Source organism: Ictidomys tridecemlineatus, chromosome 7, assembly GCF_052094955.1.
Source record: "Ictidomys tridecemlineatus isolate mIctTri1 chromosome 7, mIctTri1.hap1, whole genome shotgun sequence".
NCBI classification, from domain to species: domain Eukaryota; kingdom Metazoa; phylum Chordata; class Mammalia; order Rodentia; family Sciuridae; genus Ictidomys; species Ictidomys tridecemlineatus.
In genome coordinates this window covers 137,333,815-137,356,049 of record NC_135483.1, presented here as the reverse complement: position 1 = coordinate 137,356,049, position 22,235 = coordinate 137,333,815, and the positions used below count along the sequence as shown (strand labels likewise).

The 22,235-nt window shown below is 39.7% G+C and overlaps 1 protein-coding gene across 4 annotated transcripts in view; it reads left to right on the top strand.

Moving 5' to 3' along the window:
* Window positions 1–22,235, top strand: part of Stk39 (serine/threonine kinase 39) — a 268,613-nt gene that overhangs the window by 16,829 nt on the left and 229,549 nt on the right. Inside the window, exon 1 of one of the 4 annotated variants that reach the window (XM_005315694.4) lies at window positions 15,572–15,718. The exons of the other annotated variants lie outside the window; for them this stretch is intronic. Coding sequence (XP_005315751.4) covers window positions 15,583–15,718 — 136 coding nt within the window. The 5' untranslated portion in view covers window positions 15,572–15,582. Of the gene's footprint in view, window positions 1–15,571; window positions 15,719–22,235 lie in introns of those variants that run through there. 4 annotated transcript variants of the gene reach the window in all.

Below are 22,235 nucleotides of genomic sequence, written 5' to 3'. Positions count from 1 at the left end.
GAGGGAGGGGAGGAGAAGTGACCAAGTGTGTGTATCACCCCAATCAGCAAAACATAGTACTTATCTACTTTTTTAATTTAAAAAATGCATATACAGTTTATTCTTTTAAGTCAGTAAATACTTCCCTTGGAAGCACCCTCCCCTTTTTCCATGTGGACTATAAATTGGGAAAGCTCACGTCCAGTCTCAATTGTAAACTGTCTTTAATTCTGAAATGCAGATACCTGAATCCGGAGGTGCTGTCTTACCTTTTCTGCTGGATTTCAAGTACACGAAATAGCTCATTAAGTTTATGACATGAGATTCTGAGAAAATGTACCTAAGACTGGCGGCTGCTGAAGGAGCTCATTTCCCTCTGTCAATAGTTTTATCTCAGCAGTATCTTCTCCCTGGATATTGGGAAGAGAATCTGATCCTCCCATGTTTTATGATGTACTTGGCAGTCAGAGTTTCAGGGATGAAAGCCTGTTAGTGTCCCTCAGGAAGAGTTCTCTAAGGTGCTTTGTTCTCCTGAGGGTCACCATCAAGTACCCTTTGTTTTTTTTTTTTTTTTTTTTGCCTGTTCTCCTTTCTGCTTTACTCCAAAGCAGTGGCTAGAGGGTGGAATGTTTCAGTGACCCTTGAGCCTCTCATACCTTGACTTTGGTGCCTGTGTCCCTTGAAATCTCAAGGGCAGTTTCCCCTGTTACTTCTTTAAATAAGGAACATGCTCATAAAATGCTGTTAGTCTGGTTTCAGATCACTTGAAATGTAATCTGATTTGAGAGGCAGCGTTTCAATTCCTGCTTACCAAGAGGTTGTTTTGATTATCATTTTGTAGGAATTTCTCTTGGGTAAAAGGAAGGTGAAGAACATATTTGGATGAGAGCACCAAATGGTCTGATGACATTTTAGAAAGTTTCTTCTGGTAGTCTTGAATTCTTTGTTTTAATCTGCTTAAAAATGCCTTTTTAGTACATAAGCAAAATTAAACATTATTTCATTAAAGACTGTATAATACTCTTTCTTGTTTAGGAGAAAAATCTTTTAAGTCCTTTTTGGTAAGGACATGTGCAATTTAAAGCCTTCATTTGACTGCGGGTTCTAGCTGATAGGTATGTTAATCTCTATTTGATTGCTTTGGCTGGGAGTTGAAAAATCACCTAGTGCCTGGCTTAGGGTGTATTTGTAAATGTGCTTCTTTTAGTTCTCATTTTGTGAAAAAGTGAAATGAATTTTCCTACTATTATTTTATTATAGAGTTGACTGATTACTGAATTTATATAAAAAGTTTTAACATTTTCTCCTTTGACTACATCCACCCCTTTCTTTATTGTTTTCTGCTTGATGGATCTGAACAGTGCATAGTGTATATGTGGATTCCTCCTTATAGATTCCTGTAGCATGACCGTGCTCTAGGAAAGTGAATTTTTAAAATTGGCTATTCCTGTTTTGGTTTAATTTTCACTACTGTTTTCTTTCTTCTCTCCTTGGAAGCGACCAAGTGTGTGTGAATATGATTTTATGTAGTATATATGACTATACTACTTTTTTGCAAAGTATATACAGGCATACCCCAGTGGTATCACAACTGGCAAAAAATATATTTGTATGTATGGGTGTATAAAATTGTATGTTACAAAGGAAAAATTATATGTAATAATAGTTATTTGACTCCTGGGAATTTTATTGTATCACTTGATTTATTGTAATCATTGAGAAAATGCCGGGTATCTTTTGTCTCCTCAATGACTTCTAAGAGCTATTCAAGCTGACAAGATGATTCTGATACAGACGCTTAATGGCCCTCCTACTGTTGGCCAAGGACAAGACCAACTTCTTAACACACTTTGTGTCTGTCTTTAGGTCAGTCCTTCCAGGGTTGGTGTGAGTATCCTGATTTTATAAATTGGGAATTAGGACTCTGGCAGTCATATGTCTATTGAAGGTCATATGGCTGAGTTTGAACCCTGTGGTGTCTGATTGTAAAGCTCCTGCCTTTTCCAGGGTTACTGTGCCTCCTCTGCTTTTGCTATCTGTGCTCCCTTTAGGATTCTCAAACTATCAGGACAAAGAGTGAATTTCTACAAGAAAGGTCCCTATTTTTAAGGCATCACTTGGCAGCTAGAGCTGAAACTCACAAGTCAGGCAGACCCTGGTTCCAACCCCAGTGGTATCACAGCCGGCTTTGTGACTGTAAACCTGTTATTTGGCCTCATTGTGTTTCATCATCAAAATTGGGACTGTCATACTGGTTTTGCAGGGTTGTTGTAAGAATTGAAGATCATGAAAATGAATGTATAGTAAGTAAAAATGATGATGATAATTATAATAGCAGTTAGCACTGAGGAGCTGTGTGTTTCAGCCTCTCAGCTAAAAGCTTTTCATAGGTAGCTCATTTAATCCTTACAATAATCCAATGGGCTGGTTTATCTATTGCTACTTTCCTGGTTTTACATAGAAAATCCTCAGAATATGTAGGCCCTTATAGTTTATATTTCTGACATCAGAGTACCCTTACATTGGTATGGATAATTGAAAATTCGCTGACTAGAAAATTGACTGCTATTCAATAAATATTAGTTAAGTACCTAGTATATGATATTTAAGGTTGATAAAGGTTCTCCTTCTAAGCTTTATATTTTAGTGGTAACTTTTCATATATTTATCCAATATTTTAACAGTTTTATTTTGAGAGATTAAAAAGGATTAATTTTATAGTAATTCAAACATTTAAACATTTCACAAATAGAAAAATCAGGGATATAATTATCTACATTCTAAACCAATTTTTTTTTTTTTTGTGTGTGTGTGTGTCCTTAAAATAATTACTGCTTGGAGATTGAAATGGAGAAAATAGGTCAAGTGCATTTATAAAAATGTCAAAATGAATTCCACTATTATGTATATCTATAATGCACTAATAAAAACAAAAAATAATAAGACCTAATGCTACTACATTGATAGAGAGGGTTCTGAAGATGATGCAAGGAAACAAGGAATCTTTAAAAAAATGCTTTCTACTGTTCCTATCTTGTCCTTTCTTCTAGTTGACAAATAAGTTCCATAATGCAGTATTTTTAATGACCTGTCTTTTGCCTAGATCAATGATCAGTACATTGAGAGTTAGAAAAATTATTAGCACTGATGCTAAAATGTTGACCACTCTATAAAGAACACGGAATTCTGGCAGTGGGTATAAATTTCAGTATAGAAGAGATACATTCCCATGCCAAGTGAAAAAAGCCCAGGATTTTGGTCATGCAGTTCCCCAAACTGAAATCAGACTAGTCAAACAGCAGATTTTTAAAAATTTAAAAGGAAAACCAAAACAAAACAAAACAAAATATTCTACACTCTCAGTCTTCTGTATAAATACACCTGTAATCTTTTGGCAGGTAGTACATACACCGCGTGGGTTGGAAAACCTCTTCCTTACTTGTTTGTAAAAGTGGAAAAATGCTTCTTAAATTGTGAAAAAAGGTGGGAGAGTGGGAATTCTAATCTGAGCAATCATGGGCTGGCAGCGTTTACACTCAAGGACAGTTTGATTATCCTCCACCTATTTTTTTTTTACTCTTTGCTGAGCTCTGGTGTGTGCCAGGATTTGCTACATCTTAGTGATAGGAAGATTCCTTTTGGGATCTCACCTGAGAAACTTGAAGAGTCTGCAGGAGAAAAACAAGGAAATCATTACATCCCAGTGAGTTAATGCTCTGGTGGAGGCATGCAGCTCTGGGAACTAATCACCCATCTCCAAAGTCCTTCCGTCGTTCACTGACAGTGTTTTATGTAGTACTTCATGATCCTAACGGAAAGGATTGAAAAACCAATTTGCGAAATTCCAGTGTGTTGCAAAGCTTGTTCCAAGACTGAATTGAAATGAGAGACAAGACTCAAAGGGTTGGTCAATCTTGGCAATTCTGTTCATAAAAACAATCGTGAAATTTGGTGCTGCCTCTACAAACGTAGTTCAGTGCTAACACTAACCAAATGTATATGTAAGTGTGTGTGTGTGTGTGTGTGTGTGTGTGTGTGTGTGTGTGTGTGTGTGTTGATGTGCATGTATTAATTAATGCTTTTATCCTTTATGTATACTGTGGACTCTGAGACCATCCCTGTTTAAACTTTCAACGAGGAAGAGAAATAATGAAAAGAAACAATGGTTTTTCTTGTTGCTGTTGCCAGTAATTAAATTTACCATCATTCCAAGAACTCCACAAGTGAACACAGGATGTGAATTTAATTCACTTGTGCTTTGAGCAGAGGTGTTCGGGTGGCAGTGGAATGTTTTACTTCATCCCCTGCTCACATGTTCACTTGCTTACCTGGACTGAAATCAAGAGCAGTTCATTATGACTTAACCAAGTAAATAATTTCAATGCAAAGGAAACAAACCCAGGAAGCAAAAGGAATTACATTATTTCTGACTGACTTCTACATCAGTATTTGAAGCCAAGAACTTTTACCTCTTACCACAAAAATATCATGGAAGGTGGTCTATTTAAAGAGACCCTTGCAGAGAAGCCCAGGTTTAGTGGGAGGCACTGTTTTTGCAGCAGTAGGGTAGTGTGTATACCTTAATCTTCTCAGGTGTATACATGTACAATTATTATCATTGATAATTTCAGTAAAAATTTTGTTGTTTTTGTTCTTTGAACTTAATCAAGCTTGTCCTGGAAAACTGTTTGGAACTAGAACTTTCCCTAGAAATACTGACTTTAGTGTTATGAACTAATTTTTTTTGACCCACTTGAAATGACTTGCTTTGATTTTGACATTGACTAACCCTATCATCTCCTGGAGTGAAAGGTGAGGTACATAGCAGTGTTGTTAGTCATATCCTCCAGGTCATCACTACTGTGTTAATGGTTGCTCTGCAAATGTTTTACATGCACATCTCTGCTTCATTTTGGTGGTGCTGGGGTTTGCATGCTAGGCCACTGAGCTACTTGTTTCCTCCTCCTCCCCAGGCATATCTCATTTTGTTCTCACATCAAGCCAATGAGGAAATGAGCCCAAAGATATATAAAAAAAATTGCTTTCTTTCCTAACCTAAGACCTCCTGGCCCCATTTTTTTTTTTTTAAATGTCAGTGGGGTCTTACTGCGTTGCCCAGGCTGTTTTTGAACTGGGATCAAGTGATTTTCCTTAGCCTTCCAAGTAATTGGGACTGTAGACCTGCACCACTATGTCAACCATGTCCATTTACCATTACCATTATTGCTATCCTGCTTTAGCAGGAGATCTCTTACCAGGTGAACCAATACCATCTTCACCATAGTAGCTTCTCAGCAGAGAATTTCTCACTTTGTTTGGCATTAACTGCTTCTGCTAATTGAGATTTCTCTCAGCTTCACTGTTGCCTTCAGGCCCTCACCTTGATGGTAGAAGAGGAAATCACTTGTGTTTCTGCTTTCAACTAGTTGTCTGTCCCCAGCCCATGCTGGGGATTGAATCCATGCTCTAGCATATATGTGTGAGGCAAGCCCTCAGCCTCTTTTGCTATTTGAGTCTCTGGTTTGCTTCAGACTTTATCATTCAAGGTTTATTTTTGCATCTTAACTATGTAATGCTCCCTGGCACATAACAATAGGCTGTGGGGCATCTTCCCAGGGAAGAGTCTGTCTTACCTTGTGTTACGTTTCATTCCATTATTTTCTTACATTATAACTTCTATTAACAAAGAGCAGTGGTGTTCATCAGCAGTGTACCATCAGTGTACCCAAGGAGAGTACCTTAGAAAAGGAAGACTGTTGATCTAGTCCTTTTAAAGATGGATTTGAATAAATGGCCTCTTTAGTTCCTAAATCCAGATGATTAGACACCACACAGGTTGCTAGGAAGACAATTGAGAGAGGTTGTTTTTGCATTAAGAGGAGTGTTTGCTTGCTTCATACCACTTGGGTGGGAATATATCAGGGTTAGTTATGTTTTCTTCTTTATCTAAGGACATCTGTCTGTCTGGCATGAGTCTAGAGTAGAAGCACTGAGGGGACTTAAAAACACCACTTGCAATTTAGCAGGCAAGTAAAAGAGGCCACAGGAAAAAGTTTCCCCTTCTGGAGGAAGGAGACAGAGCTGGAGACCTCTCGAAGTCTCCCAACAGTATGACTGTACTCTGCAGTGGGTGTTGGCCAATAAATTGAGTAGTATGTGTAGAGATGCTTGATAATGGAGTTACTTCCTGGTTAATCCAATGTAGGTTGAAACTATCATAAGTCAAAAATGCATTTAGTACACTTAACCTACAGAACATCATCGCTTAGCAGCAGTGCGTTTGTGAGCATCAGTTGCTCACCCTCCTGATCATGTGGTTCACTGTGAGCTGCTGCCCAGCATTGCAAGAAGGTACTCATATTACTAGCCTAAGAAAAGATCAAAATTCGAAGTACAGTTTCTGCTGTATGCATATTGCCTTTGCACCATCATGAAGTCAAAAAATCATTGAGTTGAACCATCTTTATTCAGGAACTGTCTTGTATAGAAAGTGAACACACCTAGAATACCTGAAATACTTTTTTTTTTTTTAACTTACTGGACATAAATAGACATATGGCCACTAAGGTGCTCTAGGTACCACATAGGCTGATGAGAGAATTGAGTTCTGTTTTTTCAGTTACTGGATGCAGGGGAACAGGGTTCCACACAGATTGGTGTTGCTTCCCTGGGTATCTGGGGTTGCTGCCCATCTCTGAGACTAATTAAACTCTTTTCTCCCAAACAAACATCACTCAGCAGAAAATAAACAAGAAAGCACAAAAGCATCCCACATTTCTTACTGCTGTGATTTCATTTCAAAAATCTTTGGAATCTCAATTTTTCAGGGGTGGCTATTGATATTTCTTGCTCTGATGAATCTTTGCTTGAGGATTTATTTATTTTTTCATGCATCTAATTTAAGCCCTGCCACAGTCTGGCCCTAGTCTGTTTCTCAAATAATCTTTCATTATTCCTCATCAAGAAGAATTTTCTTTCCTAAAAATAAATGTAAAATCCCACCTTCTTTCTGTCTTTTTTTTTTTTTCCATACCAGGAATTGAACTCAGGGGCACTTGACTACTGAGTCACATCCCCAGCCCTATTTTGTATTTTATTTAGAGACGGTGTCACTGAGTTGCTTAGCACCTCGTCATTGCTGAGTCTGGCTTTGAATTTATGATCCTCCTGCCTTAGCCTCCCAAGCTGCTGGGATTATAGGCATGTGCCCCTTGCACCCAGCCCACCTTCTTTCTTGTGTTGCTCCTCTGTCTACCTTCTGGAATGCTATTTTTTTTTCTCCCCCTCATAATATTATGAGTTTTTCTAGATTTAACCCAGATGTCCATCCCAATGCTGATGATGGTTTTCAGTGCTGGAGATTAAACCCAGGGCCTGGAACATGATAAGCAAGCATTCTACCCATAAGCTACACCTCCATCCCCCAAATTCATGACGGGTAGGATTCTTAAAGAAAGTCACATAAAGTTATGTATTGCAGCTTTTGGGGCATAAAGCTTATTTTCTCTGGTAACTTCTAGTATCCTGGAGAGTAGGAAGCATGTCTCTATTGAGTTTTAAATCCCAAGTCAAGTTTAACTGATTTAGGCCACTTGGTGGGAGCTGGTCATTATTGGTTGAATGGCTGCATGAATTTACGTTTGTCTTTTTGACTCTTTAATGGTCTTTTCTGTGTCCCATTCATACTTACCCTTCTCTGATTCTAGACTGGAATTTACTTTTATTTCTTTTACGTTGGGGGATGTGTAGGGAGTGTATGTACTCTGGGCTTTTCCTTTGCTCTCTGTGTTTGGAATTATCTCTCAAAGACAGTGTTGATTTTGTCTCTGAGCCTTTCCAGTCACGTGCAGGAGTTTCTGTACAGACAATAGTCATGTTCTTTAGGGGACTTGACCCTTGCTCTGGCGATCCCCGCCTTGCTTGATCATTTGTCTTGGAGGAGTTGGGAAGCAGAGGACATGAGCCCTCCTATCCTGTGTTGTCACCCTGGTCCACGTGATAACTCTGTATCCCACAGCCACTCTTTGATGGTAGATTGGGGCTACCAGCTTCCTCAGGAAAGACAAGTAAATACCGTGAGAGTGCCCCTCCCCAGGACATTCTTTTGGGAATTCCCAATCTTTATGGTTCTATTCAATTACTTGTCAAATTAATTTGGACCTTCATGGCACACTGCTTGTCCCTATCTATAACAAACAAAACCCTCTGCTGTCCTGTTGGCTTTCAGCAGACAACAGCAGCAGTGCTGATGATTTGGAAGAGAGACTTTACTGGGCAGAACACAGGACCCATCCTCTTATGATGTATGTGGTCATGTGCTGTTTAAAGCTCTTCTCCTTCAGGATTCCCTTAGGCAGATTCATGCCAGTAATTTCTGTGTATTGCCTTATTTGTTTTTTGGAGTTTTTTTTTTTGGGGGGGTGGGTATCAGGGATTGAACTTAAGGGCACTTGATCATTGAGCCACATCCCCAGCCCTATTTTGTATTTTCTTTAGAGATAGGGTCTCACTGAGTTGCATAGTGTCTCGCCATTGCTGAGGCTGACTTTGAACTTGTGGTCCTCCTGCCTCAGCCTCCTCAGCCACTGGGATTTCAGGCATGTCTTATTTGTTGTGGGGATGTGGTCTTGATAATGTTATCCAGGCTGGTCTCAAACTCAGGGGCTCTCACCATCCTCATGCTTTAGTCTCCCAAGTGGGACTTTGGTGCACACTGCAATGCCAGGCTTTGTGTTGCATTTGTAATTGTGACAAGGTATTATTTGATTCCTAAATATCCTAGTATTTTCAATTTTCAAGACAGACTTTAATTGATTTATTGCTAGCCACCAATTTTGTCCAAATCGTGATGCTAACATGGAAGTGACTTTGAAATTAGTAAGTACTCACGTGGTGGGGGTGGTGGTGGTGGTGGTGTGTGTGTGTGTGTGTGAGTGTGTGTGTGTGTGTGTGTGTGTGTGTGTGTGTGAGAGAGAGAGAGAGAGAGAGAGAGAGAGAGAGAGAGAGAGAGAGAAGGAAGAACACTAATGCAATAATGTTTCTAAGCAGGGCTGGCTTTGACTATTAAATACACACACACACACACACAAACACATGTGGGTGGGTGGGGAATGGGATGAGAGATAGGTTAATCTGTGTTCCTTATGTCGTGTTTCTGAAGTAAGACTTAAAATTTTTTCCAGATATATATTTCTGCTGGTAGAAGTTACTATAAATACAAAGTTGGTCCAGGTGTTGTAGTATACCTGTAATTCCAGCTACTTGGGAGGCATAGGCAGGAGGATCTTAAATTTGAGGCCAGCCTGGTGAATTTTGTGAGACCCTGTTTCAAAATAAAAAATAAAAAGGCCTGGGGATATAGCTTACTGGTAGAGAGCCCCTGGGTTCAATCCCCTGTACTGTAGTACTTCAATCAGTCAATCAATCAATCAATCAGTAATTTGAAACAATGAATTTGCTGCTTTTGTGCATCCTGAGACTGGTCTTTCTCTGACTGTCAGGGTTTCTAACTCACTGAATCTCCTTCTGTGATAATGAAGGTACATAAGAAATCAAGCCAGGTGGACCGTAATGGCATGCATTCCCTGTGTGACAAAAGAAATCCAAATGCAGTACTTCCCAGGCACCTGTTTGTAGAATGTTTTTCTTCAGTAACTTTAGAGTGGGATGCTTTTAAAGACCACAGCAGAGCGGTGCTGAAACACACAACCACCAACTTTGACTTTGTAAGTTTATTGAGATTTATCAGGTAATACTCGTGGAAGTGGGAGGAGTGCCCTGTACCTGACAGGGCACACCCCCTGCTGTGAACCCAGAACTGGGGCAGGACTTATCTAACCAGCCCCACACCCCAGGTACTTAGGCTGACTTTTTAAAAAGCTTCCGTTCCAAGAGATATGTTAAATAAAACTTCCCTATATGCTGAAGGGGTAGGCATGCAGGTAGTCACTAAGCCCAGGGGCCCGGAACCAGGTGACCTAACTCCTCCTGGGGAGATCAAAGTCCTGTGCTGTTCCTGAGATCAACCAGCCTAAGAGGTGTGGTGGGATTAGCCTTGCCTTTAGAAGGTTGAAAGCACATGAATAATGTCTCCTTTTAAAGGTGGCTTATAACAATGTTTCTCATGTTTCTCTGCCTAAAGACTCTTATTTCCCTAAAGTTTACTCAAGCTGAGGATGGCGATTTGCCATTTCATTAGATGACTCACCTCACTGAAGAAAGACATTTAGCCTTCTCCTAGACTGTCCAAACCTAGGATTTTCTTGCAGGAATCCAAGGAGCTCTGGAAACAGCCAAACCTTACTTTTGCTTTGGTTGCAGGCACACTTCTGTTCCTGTCAAAATAAATTAGGCTGGTTAAGTCATAAATTAGGAAAATATTTTGCAAGTTGTGCTTGTTATTTAACAAGTAGGATAAATAGCTGGCCTTAAACAAGACAAAACAAAAATGAAAACAAAAACCCAAGCCAGCCCCAAGTTGGTTGCCTGAAGATCATTTTACTGTTTGCCCAGAGTATTCATCTTCCCTAGGAAGTGGCAGGACTTTCCTCTGTCACCATCTGAATTCATCTACTCTTTACCTTCTGCAAGTTTTCCATCACCTTGACATTTTCCCTCTCTGCCCCTCAAATTGGGTGGGCAGTTGGGCAAAGACCCAGGAGTGAAGTGCCAGGGAGCTGGTCCATATCAGAATTGTGCTTCCCATCTTTCCTCTTGCTACAAAGTTTCTTCTCCTCATTTTGTTAATTTTATCCACGCTGTGAATTATTCCCTTTGTCAAGTTTATTGGAATGCCCTGTGGGAGGGATGCTATGAAAAAAAAATGATTGTATTGCATAACTGCCCAGTCCTCAGAGATGCCAGATTGCCCTGGGCACCCAGCAGAGCCTCTTCTCTTGCAGGTCCCGAGAGAGCAGGGGGAAGTGCAGTGGAGAGGCCTCTACCTAGGACCAAGGTCATGACCTTGACCCCATCTCTGATAAAAGGTTTATTTTAGGTTTCTAAGATGCAAGCCTTTCTTTAGCCCAGAAGGGATATTTCCCTGACATCCACCCCCTGCCCCCGCCCCTTGTGTGATTCTTTCCAACTGCTGTTTCTTCACAAATAAACATCAGTTTTGTTTCTCCTTTGTCACCTCGAGGCAACTGACGTTCATGACTAATTACTTAAAATTGCATCCTCATAGTTTATTTTGATGAAAACAAAATCCCAGAGAGCTCTGTTAGGTCCACTGTATTTGAGCAGGTGACATGTTGATGTTTGAGGTTTGGAAAACAGACACAGAAGAAGAGTTTTTAGTATGATAGCTGGAGAAGCCAAGGAGTCTAAATCCGGCTTGGTGGACTTCAGACTGATGCTGTGTGAATCCTCTGAGATAATTCCAGGCCTTTAAACTAAATACCAGACAGGCAGGCCAGGTGGTCATTGGTCTTATGGAAAGGGCCATCTTGGAAGAAAGAATCTATATGAACTCTTATCCACCTAGCATTTATTTTTCTCCCTGTAAAATCAAATTAAATCAACCTCAGTTTGGAAGCCATAAAAATTGTGTGTGTGTGTGAGAGGGAGAGATTGGATTCCTTTGGCCATTTGGTAGTGGCAGTCATGTGTGGGAGGGATTTGGCTATGAAGGATACATTAAAAAAAAATGAAACTGTAAACTTATGTCAGAATAGGGTTTTATTTTGATATAGGCTGTTACATATCATTTTTATTTTTTATTATGAAACCTTCATTTGGTATTATTATGAGAGTGGACAAGCGAAAAATATTGAGTAAAGCAAGTTGAAAACATGGGCTTTGGTTCATCTCCAGGGCTGCCACACAGGCCATTCACGGTGGTGTGTCGAGTGAATGAAGAGAACTCCAAGATGTTTAAGAGTGGGTAGAAACAGCAAATGGCCAAGTGAAAAATGGATTGGAATACCATCTTTCTCTCTCTTGTTTTTTAAAAGTCGGCAAAGCAATGCTGGGGGTTATAGGGTTTAAACAGTCTTAATTTATGGCACACTGTTACCTGGGGTGTGTTAGGGCCCTTCTTAGAAATACTATTGCATGAGTTTTTCTTTGTCTGTATTTTCCTTATTCATTCATTTTCCCTTTAGTCAGTTCTTTGTGTCTATATATCCTTTAACTTGTATGTGTTCTTATAAAACATGTTATTGTTGTGCATGCATACTTTTCCTGAAGCAAATTCACATAATTATTCCATTTAAATGGAACACTTGAACCCAGGTACGATGGTACACACTTGTAATCCCAAAGACTTGGGAGGCTAAGGCAGGAATATCACAAGTTTGAGGCCAGTCTTGGCAATTTAGTGAGACCCTGTCTCAAAACAGAACAAACACACACAAAATTAAAAGGGCTGGATGTAGCTCTGTGGTAAAGCAACCCTAGGTTCAATCCCCAGTGCTGCCAAAACAAACACTTAAGTGGCTTTTAGTACATTCAAACATTGTGTAATTACCACCTCTATATAGTTCCAAAAATTTCCGACACTCCCTATACACATTAAACTGTTACTCTCTGTTCTCTCCTCTCCCAGCCCCGGCAACTTGGAATTTGCTTTAATGTTCTCAGGACATATCTATTCTAGATATTTCAAATAAAAGGAATTGTGTAGTCTGTCCCTTTTTTCTTTTTCTTGGTACTGGCAATTGAGTCCAGGGGTACTTGAGCACTGAGCTATATATATCCTAAGCCCTTTTTCAAAAATTTCATTTTTTGATAGGGTCTTGCTAAGTTGTCCAAGCTACCCTTGAACTTGAGATCCTCCTGCCTCAGCTTCAGAGTAGTTGGGATGTGTACTGTGCCTTGGCTCAATATGTTACCATTTTGTGTGCATGTAGGTATTTTAAAATACACTCACAGGTTGGGAATGTTGCTCAGTGTCAGAGCACTTGCCAAACATGCTCAAGGGCCTGAGTTGGATTTGCAGCATCATAAAACAAAGCAAACAAAAAACCCCACTTTTTAGTAGATTTGATGCTTTCTTTTTTCTTTTCTTTTCCTATTTTTTTTTTGCTTTTATTTATTTATCTTTGCATCTTTTACATTTATTTATCAGAATCCTGAGGGACAGGTATTATCATCATCCCTGTTTTATAGGTAAGGATAGAGGCACAGGGAAGCTGAGGTGTCAGGGCTTCTGAGCAGCAGTGTGTGAATGTGGGTGGGCTGACCCTGGAGTTCATGCTGCTTGGTCCCCTGTCCAGTGGCCTCTCTAGTTTCTGACATGTGCAGTTTCAGAGTTTACTTTTCCCCACATTGACAGAAAGTGGCCATGGAATATTCTGCTCCAGAAAATTCTTCTATCACATGTACCATAATTGAACTATTTCCCCATTGATGAATTTTTAGGATGTTTCTATTTTTTTTTTGTAGTTACGAGTCATACTGAAAGGAACATTAAGGACCAATAAATTGCTAAAGTAATACACATTTATTGTAGAAATATGGCCAAGTCAAGAGAACAAGCTAAAACACACATATAAATTATTTTCTTAGAGGTAACCATTGTAGACAGTTTTTAACATAGTGTTCCAGTCTCTTTTATACATTTTTAAATAGGGGGTGGGAGTCCTTTATGAGAAAGAATGATATTGTAAATGAAGTTTTATAATAGAAAGCTTATAATATTCTATGAATATCTTTATATTCTACTTAATATAAGTGAATATTATTTTATTATTAATTACAGTGAATATTTACTAAAAGTGAATATTTAAGTTTTTAAAATGTGGTAGGGATGTTATTTATTTATTTATTGATTGATTATGATACCAGAAATTGAATCCAGGGGTTTTCTACCACTGAGCTCTATCTCCAGCCCTATTTAGTTTTTATTTTGAGACAAGGTCTTGCTAAGTTTCTGAGGCTGACCTTGAACTATGATCCTGTTCTTAAGTGTTTTATACCATTTCACAGGAACTGTATGAGGTATATATGTTTATTATAGTAGAAGAAATTTATTTGTTTGAAATGTACAAAGTGGCTTTGTGTTCCATCTCTTGTGTTCTTACTTTTAAAAATTTAGCACTATGTATGTGTAACTATATATATTTTTGGTATTGGGGATTGAACCCAGAAGTGCTTTGCCACTAAGCTACATCCCTAATCCTTTTAATTTTTTATCTTGAGACATGATCTCACTAAGTTGCTTAGGACCTTGCTAAGTTGATGAGGCTGACCTTGAATTTGTGATTCTCTTGCCTCAGTCTACAGAGCTGCTGGGATTCCGGGCATGCACACCATGCTCAGCTAAATTCAGCATAAACTATATTCTTAGGATTAATCTGTCCATATACCTTGCTGTGGTTACCTAGACATTTGATCTCACTATGGTTTCCTTATTTTCTTCAAACATGTGGTCCCCACACAGCAGTGTAGAGACACCTCTCTCTGTATATGGGTCTGGGGAGGTGTCTGTAGGAGATGCACATCAGGGCAAAGGATAATGGATTAAGGGCCATACATATACTTAATGAAGTGTCAGAAAAGGCAGATTCTTACCCAGAATGGCTGTGCTGGAGTCTACACTCCTATGCTGTATTTTTGATGTGTCTCCACGGTGTGTGTACGAACACCCAGGAAAAGGAAAAGCTATATACACCAAGCTGCCATCTGGACATCTACAAGGAAAGCAGGAGGGACATGAGGGTCAGAGTACACTTGAGCTTATTTGTCATCAGATAATAATGTTGTAAGAAGAATGTTTTCATGTGTGATTTGTCATTATAATGTACTATTTAAAAAAGGTCTGGAAGAATAACTTTTCCCTCAAGTTTACTATTACATGCAGTGAAAACACTTGGGATTGTGAATGCGTGGGTTAAGATTAGTCATAGAGCGTGGAATGATTTCTTTTGCAGCCTTGAAGCATTTTCTCAACAGTTTCCACAAGTAATACCAGTAAGCTCTCTTTAGATGTTTAATCTGGGGCCTTCACATCTCAGGTGGCTCCGAGGGGTTAAGCAATTTTCTTTAGGGCATGGGGTCAGGAGAGTGGGCCATGTTTGTTGTGGGGAGTTGGAACTGGAGAGGTGAGTCCGAGTAAAGGGCTTCTTTCTGGAGTAATTATTGATTGGAAGGTTAAGATTTGGGGTGGTGGGTGGCCGCTGCTATTTTCCTGCAGGTGAGGTGGAGAAAGCCTTCTTCAGATCAAGTTTTAGTAACTTCCTTATGCAAACACTTCACTGAATGAATATGTTTCTTTGGTGTGTTTACTAAGCTCAGTTATTAAGGCACTCTTTGCCTTACAAGCTGTTTCTCTTTCTATAAAAAGAAAGTATGTGATCTTCAAGTCAGACTCAAGCTTCCTCCTTCTAAAGTAAGAGTAACAAAGGTTGTGGTTGACCTAAGAAAATCAAAGGTGCCTTTCAGATTCCTTTCTCTGGAGTCCAAATAAATAATGATTAGGAAAGTAAGTGTGCTTGGGCAGGGTCATTAAATATGACCTCTCCCACATCTGTCCCTAGTCCTAGTCACCTTCCCCATTGTCCTGAGTATATTTTACAGCTTTGCTGATAAGAGAGCCAGTGTGTATTTGGGTCTTGAGTTTTATATTCAGAACCAGGCATAGGGGTAGTTATGTGAAGTTAAATGAATGTGCTGTGCAGAAAGAGGAGAGGTTTGCAAGCAGCAGTGTGGTGTTTTCCACTCCTACACAGCGATGAGTATAGGTTTCCTCTGATGAGCTGCCTGGAGACAGAAGACAGGATGTTCATGATACATAAAGGTACGTATGTTTTCTATTCACATCTAAGTGAAATTTAAAAAAATAAACCAACTGGAACGCAGATGCAGATATAAAGACACATCTTGTGGGTTTTTTTTTTTTTTGTGTGTGTGTGTGTGTGTTGTGTATTACTGGGGATTGAACCTTTGGAGTCCTGCATGGTAAGCAAGTGCTGTACCATTGAGCTGCAGCCTCCATCCTAAAGTTACATCTCTTAAGGCAAGGGATACTTCTTATCTCCAAATTTTACCCCAGAACTCAATGGTTTAGAGTTTAAAAGCTCACAGCATGGTTAAGAAGGCAGAAACTGTGGCTTATCTTGTTCCCAGGGTTGGTGAACTCTGTGAACTCTAGAGCAGAAATGACCCTTAGAAGCAGGTGCAGTTTGTGGTAAATGCATGATAGATGTGTGCCTGCCAGTGGATACTTAATGCTATTTCCTCTTGACTCATGCGGTTGAACCGAAGGAGAGTCCCTCTAATTTTAATACCCGCCTGTGTTGAGCAGGGAGGTCAAGCAATCCTGCCATATTTAGTGACACTCTTGAGAGAGGTGGGTGAGAGGTAACAGTTACACTTTGCCTTGTGGGTGAATCTAAATTAAAACATTTTTATTGTCTAGGTTTATAGCCACCTGAGACTTATTTTTTTTAAGAGACTATTGAAGTGCAGGATTTTAAAGTTCATTTGAGAGGAAGTGAAGTTTCAGTTGTTCAGTACGATTAAATGAATAGAGAAAATAGGCTAATTAACTGCACTTTCTCTTTTTCCTTTTTTTTCAACTGCATAATGCCTACTCACAATCAAAATTTTGATGACTATATTTTTGCTTTATTTCAGAGGAAGAGAAGTAGAATAATAATCAAATCATATATCATTTTTCACAGGTGGGGAAAAAACCTCCCTTGATGTTCCCAGAGAAAACAAAAAGGTGTGGTGGCACACACCTATTATCCCATCTACTAGGGAGGCCAAGGTGGGAAAATCCCAAGCTTGAGGCCAGCCTGGTCAATTTGCTGACACCCTATCTCAAAAACAAAACACACACTGGGCTGAACAGAGCTCAGTGGCAGAGAGTTTGCCTAGCATATGAAAAGCCCTGGGTTCAAACCCTAGTACCAAAAAAAAAAAAAAAAAAGAAAAAAAAAGAAAAGAAATAAAAAAGGTTTAAAAGGTTTAACAACGACTTTCCTAAATTGAAATTTCAGATCCATTATTCAAAGTGTGACTGTTTGCTTAACTAGTATACAAACAAATGGAAATGGGGCTGCCTTTGTGTGTGTTTAGCTTATATGATCCTTGAACTGATAAGGAATTTACAGCACTTACAAAAGCTAGAAATTTTATGAAATCACAACATACATTTTCTTTCATAGCTCTTTTATGAGCCAATATGTATAGGCTCTTTCAAGAAGGGTTGGTTAAAAACAAAATGATGATAAATGACCTTTGAGGTGAACCTTTGATATTTGCATTGCAATTCTGTGGGCTTAAACTTTTAATTTTTAAAATTGCTGGTGATATTTGTGAAGTGCATCAGTTTCCAATATGTTCTTAATAGAGGAGATATGACCCTTTAAAAAATGTAAGCATACATAAATAAATATACCTATTTTATGTTCTCTGATGCCTTCAGAGTTGGCATAGCCTTTTGTAGCATGGACGGAACTTGAGATTTTTCTGGTTAATTTCTTACCTTAAGAGGGTAGTTTGAATAGACATATATCTGAGTAGACACTCAGCTTCATGAATGAGCCTCAGTTTTTCTACAGTCAATGTTTTCTTCTGGTGCTCTCTTTGTACTTTCTATCATGCTTTAAAAAGCCTAATGTATTTTAATATTTTGACTTTGGCTTCAGACTTTTCACCACCATCAATAAATTCATCACACTGCTTCTGGGCATTTGCTTCATCTGGGCCTAGGGATGCAAAGACAGAGCAGAACCAGTATCCTATGTTGATGAAAATAGGAGATAGGTAGGCCTCCCTGGATTTAGGTGGAAGAAGGTGGAGAATGTGATTTTAGATGGTGTTATATCCCTGGGGTGACCCCCAAGCCTGTTCTACTGTCAGGCTGGGTTGGTTTGTGGTATGGTATCAAGCAGCCCCGAAGCACAGGAGCTTAACACAACACGAGGGTATTAGGGTATTTCTTGCTCTCAAAGCCCCCTGTGGATCTGGAAAATGCTCCAGGTCACTTCTCCTTTCTGCAGCCACTCAGGCTGCTTCAATCTTGTGACTTTCTCATCTGTCAGTTTGGGGTAGGAGGGGGACAGTGGGGGGACCCCAGTGCAGTGCCTTCCTTTCCTCACCTCAGGGTATTCACTTCCCTGGTTGCCCCTCTCTGATCCTTGCCTTTCCCAAGATTGCACAACCCTAATCTGGACATCCCTTGGGCAGGAGTGGGATCCCTGGGGGATGGGAGGTTGTGGGGTGTATTTAGTATTGCATCTGTGTTTTGTGCAGAAATACACAAAACACAGATGCAATACATTTTAATTGTTCAGTAAATGTTAGTATCACTGTCATGACTGTTTCAAGGCTCCTTTCAATTTTTTTTCATTTATTTATCTATTTTTTCATTTATCTATCTGTCTATCTATCTATCTATCTATCTATCTATCTATCTATCTATCTATCTATTATTTATTTATAGTGTTGGGATTGAATCTAGGGCCTTGCATATGCTAGGTAAGTGCTGTACTACTGACCCACTATGTCAGCCCTTAAATTTATTTTGGGCTGGGGAAGTAGCTGGGGATGTAGCTCAATGATAGAGCGCCTGCCTAATACCCAGGAAGCCCTTGGTTCAATCCCCAGCACTACAAAAAAATACAAAACAAAATTTAATGTTAAGTAAATTTTTGGATGGCAATGCAATATATGCTCATTGAGGAAAAATTAGAAAATATATAAATGCACAAAGAAGAAAATAAAAGTCACCCGTAATTCATTGTCCAGAAGATAACCATAATAATAATTTGGTGTTTTTTATAGTTTAACAAATTTGAGAGTATATTATGCATCATTTTAAATCTGTTATTTTTATTTAACACATTGATTTCCTGTTGTACCATTATTCTAAGATAAGCACAGTGTTATTAAAACTTGCTTTCAACACCTAGTATGAAAAATTGCAAGCATGCATTTGAAATGTGTCCATCTTCTATGTTCCTATTTCCCCCAATGCTAAAGTCTTGTGTGTGCTCTACCACTAGGTTACATTCCCAGCCTCTCATCACTTGTATTCTACTATTAATAGTTTACCATACTTAATCACTTACCTATTTACCTACTAAGCCATCTTGTTATTTTTTTCCATACATTTCAAAATAAATTTTAATGCTTAGTTAATAGTATATTAACTATTACTGGTTTATCTTCATAATTGTACTTGGTTTACATCTGGATTCAAAGGAAAGCCCATGGAACTTGCTGAGAAAATTAATTTTTTTGTTTGTTTCTTTTTCTTTAAAGAGATAGGAGTCTTACTCTGTTGCCCAGGCTGTCTCTGAGCTCCTGGGCTCAAGGGATCCTCCTGCCTCAGCCTTCTGATAGCTGGGATCATAGGCGAGAGCCACCATGCCCCACCATTAATTAGTGACTTTAATGCTTAGTAAACAGTAGCCATTGATTGACTTCTCAGTGAAGACAAGCAAGCTTCCACCACCCTGCTGGTGGGTTGTACCCTGCGTTTGATAGCCTCAGGTTCTCTGAGCAGGGGAATGAGGGACTGTTTCTGTCCTGCAACTCCACTCTTGCTTCTGGTGTAAGAGATTTACCTGAGCTTTCTGTTTGAATGATTGATTCTTTCCTTATTTTCTTGATGACTGGTGGAGTCAGGGAATGGTGTGTGACAGCCTTGGTGGACACTGAAATCACCTCTTGTGTCTCTTGGATGCCAATCTCTCTGATGCCTGTTTTTTAAAGTTGTTTAAGGTGTCCGCCCCAAAGGGTGAGTCCAGGTGTGGCCACCTGGCTTTGTGTATACTTCCCAGCATAGCACCTGTTTATTTAGGCACTTAATAAATGCCCATTGACAAGTTGACCATCCTGTTAAACCTCAGAGTCCTTGGGCTTATTCTACTCTGCAAGCACCTGGTGCCTTTCACGAGCATTTCAAGAACACACATCTGCTCTTCAAACCTTATAACCCTGTATTGTATTTTTAAGTGGCAGGAGGCCCTTAAGATTGAGCAGGCTCTGTGTTTCCCCCTTCATTCCCCATGTTTCACATTCCAGGGTGTTCAATCTCAGTGTCATGTCAACACCACTTAAAATGATATGAAGCCTAATCTCTGACATTGGTGACAGCTCTCACATATTCTTTCTCATAAACTGAACCTTGGTAAAGTGTCTTCCTAGTAGCTGAGGCCCTGACTTTATATAACTAGGTCCCTTATGGAAAATGAAGTCTTTTTCCCTTTTTTTGACTTTTCTCTTCCTTTTTGGTCTTTTCCTGAGAGTAGTTGATTTCTTGGTCGTCTCAGGTCGGTCACCCAGTGTTTGGTTTTTCCATGTTGCTACATTTTTCCTGTAGGTAATTTCAATTCTCAGTGACTGGGCTAACCAAGACCTTGATAAATGGAAAGGAAATCTGATTACTTACCCGTTCTATACCCCCTCCTCTTTCCTCTTGTAGGTGGAAGTCCCCCACCCCTATTCTAAGAGCTGTGGTCCTTCACTGAGAGAGATTTCAACCACTCCCCTCCCATCCATTGGGACATTTGTCAATATCTAGAGACCTTTTTTGGTAGGAGTTGGAGGGTCATGCTACTAGCCTCTGGTGGGTAGAGACCAGGGATGCTTCTAAACATCCCCAGTGCACAGGACAGACCCCACAATAAGGAGTCATCTGACCTCTAGTGTCAGTAGTTCGAGGTTGAAAAATCCTGACCTATATATAGAGGTCCTTTCTGGAAATCTTTCCATCTGTGGCATTATATAACCTCTACTTTTCCCTATCTGAAAGGCCATCTGCATCTGAAACCTAAGTCCCGATGCTTCTGAAGTGATGAAAGTCTGCTCAAGGAGATGAAAATGTCTGCTCACTATACTCTCCCGGCCTCACCTCAGTTCACTTGTTGAGTGTATTATCCTGCAGCCTCTTTACTCATTATAAAAATCACTAGGTATTTACCCGTTTTTTCATGTACTATGTCTCTTGGATTGCAGTGATCCTATCCAGACCCATGATTTTAGCAGTCTACCCACTGCCACCTATAATGGAGAAGTGGGTATCTATGAGATGGTACTGGGGGTATTATAACTGGCTATATCTGAGGACCACTAGGAGAGCAAGAGGCAGTTACTTTTCCTATTAGATGCATTCACATGGAAGGAGAATTTTTTCATGTCAAAGGCACCTGGATCTAAATCTTTACCACTTGATGAAAAGTGTGATCTTGGGCCTCAGTGTGCTCAGGCTTAAAATGAGGTTAAGATTCTCTTGGGGTGGTTTGAGTATAAAATAAATGGGACCACGTCTGTACTCGTAAATAGGGACTTGGAACCCAGGGGTGTTTTACCTCCGATCTATATCCCTAGACCCCTTTATTATTATTATTTTATATTTTGAGACAGGGGTCTCCCTAAGTTGCCCAGGCTGGTCTTGAATTTGCCATCCTCCTGACTCAGCTTCCCATATCACTGGATTATAGGCGTGTACCATCACACTTGGCAGGACTTGGTGTCTAATGTATTGCATCAGTGACTCCTCTAAGACAGAACTTTTGGAAATAGTTTGAGTTTGATGGTAGTTTTCAAACTTCACTGTGCAAAGACTTAGGTCCTCAGGCTACATCCCCATAGATTCTGTTTGGGAAGTTTCATCGACTCTGGGAATTTGTCTTTTTCCCAGGAAGCCAAACTTGGAGAAATCCTGGCTTTCCCACTCCCAATAAAGGAGGGGGCCTCAGCCTTCTCAGGAAGCCACACCTCCTGCTAGCTGTTTTCTGTTTCTCTGGGACCACTGACAGAGAACAGTCTTTCAGAGCGGTTTCAAGCAGGACAAACCTGTTCTTTGTTCTTGCTTTTAATGACAACTGGAGATATCTTTATTTTGGATGGTCTCCTTGAACATTATTTTGACTCAGTGTCCTAAGAAGTCTTTTGGGAACTATCTCAGGAACACAAGCTAGAAAAATTTCCTTGTTCATCGGCTGATGGAATTATGATTTGGGCGAGAAAAGGGTAGATTGGAAAGAGGTGGTATTTATTCTCAGTAGGTCTTGGAAGGCTCTGGGAACAAGAAACGAATAGGGTCAGGATTTCTTTCAGCTCCGAACTGTATTCCTTTAGGAATGCAATGACAGTGACTATATTCCATCCAGTTGTAAATTATTCATGTCTGCTTTATCTGTTCTTTCACTGAGTTAGGCCTGGCAATCTAAAATATTGGCTGCAGTAGTATTTTAAGGAGAGTCTTTTTGCAGTCGTGGTTTGAGGGGCGAGACGCTGGCTCACTGAGTGTCCTAAGAAGGACCCGTGATGACCAGAACTTGCTCACTCCTGAAACG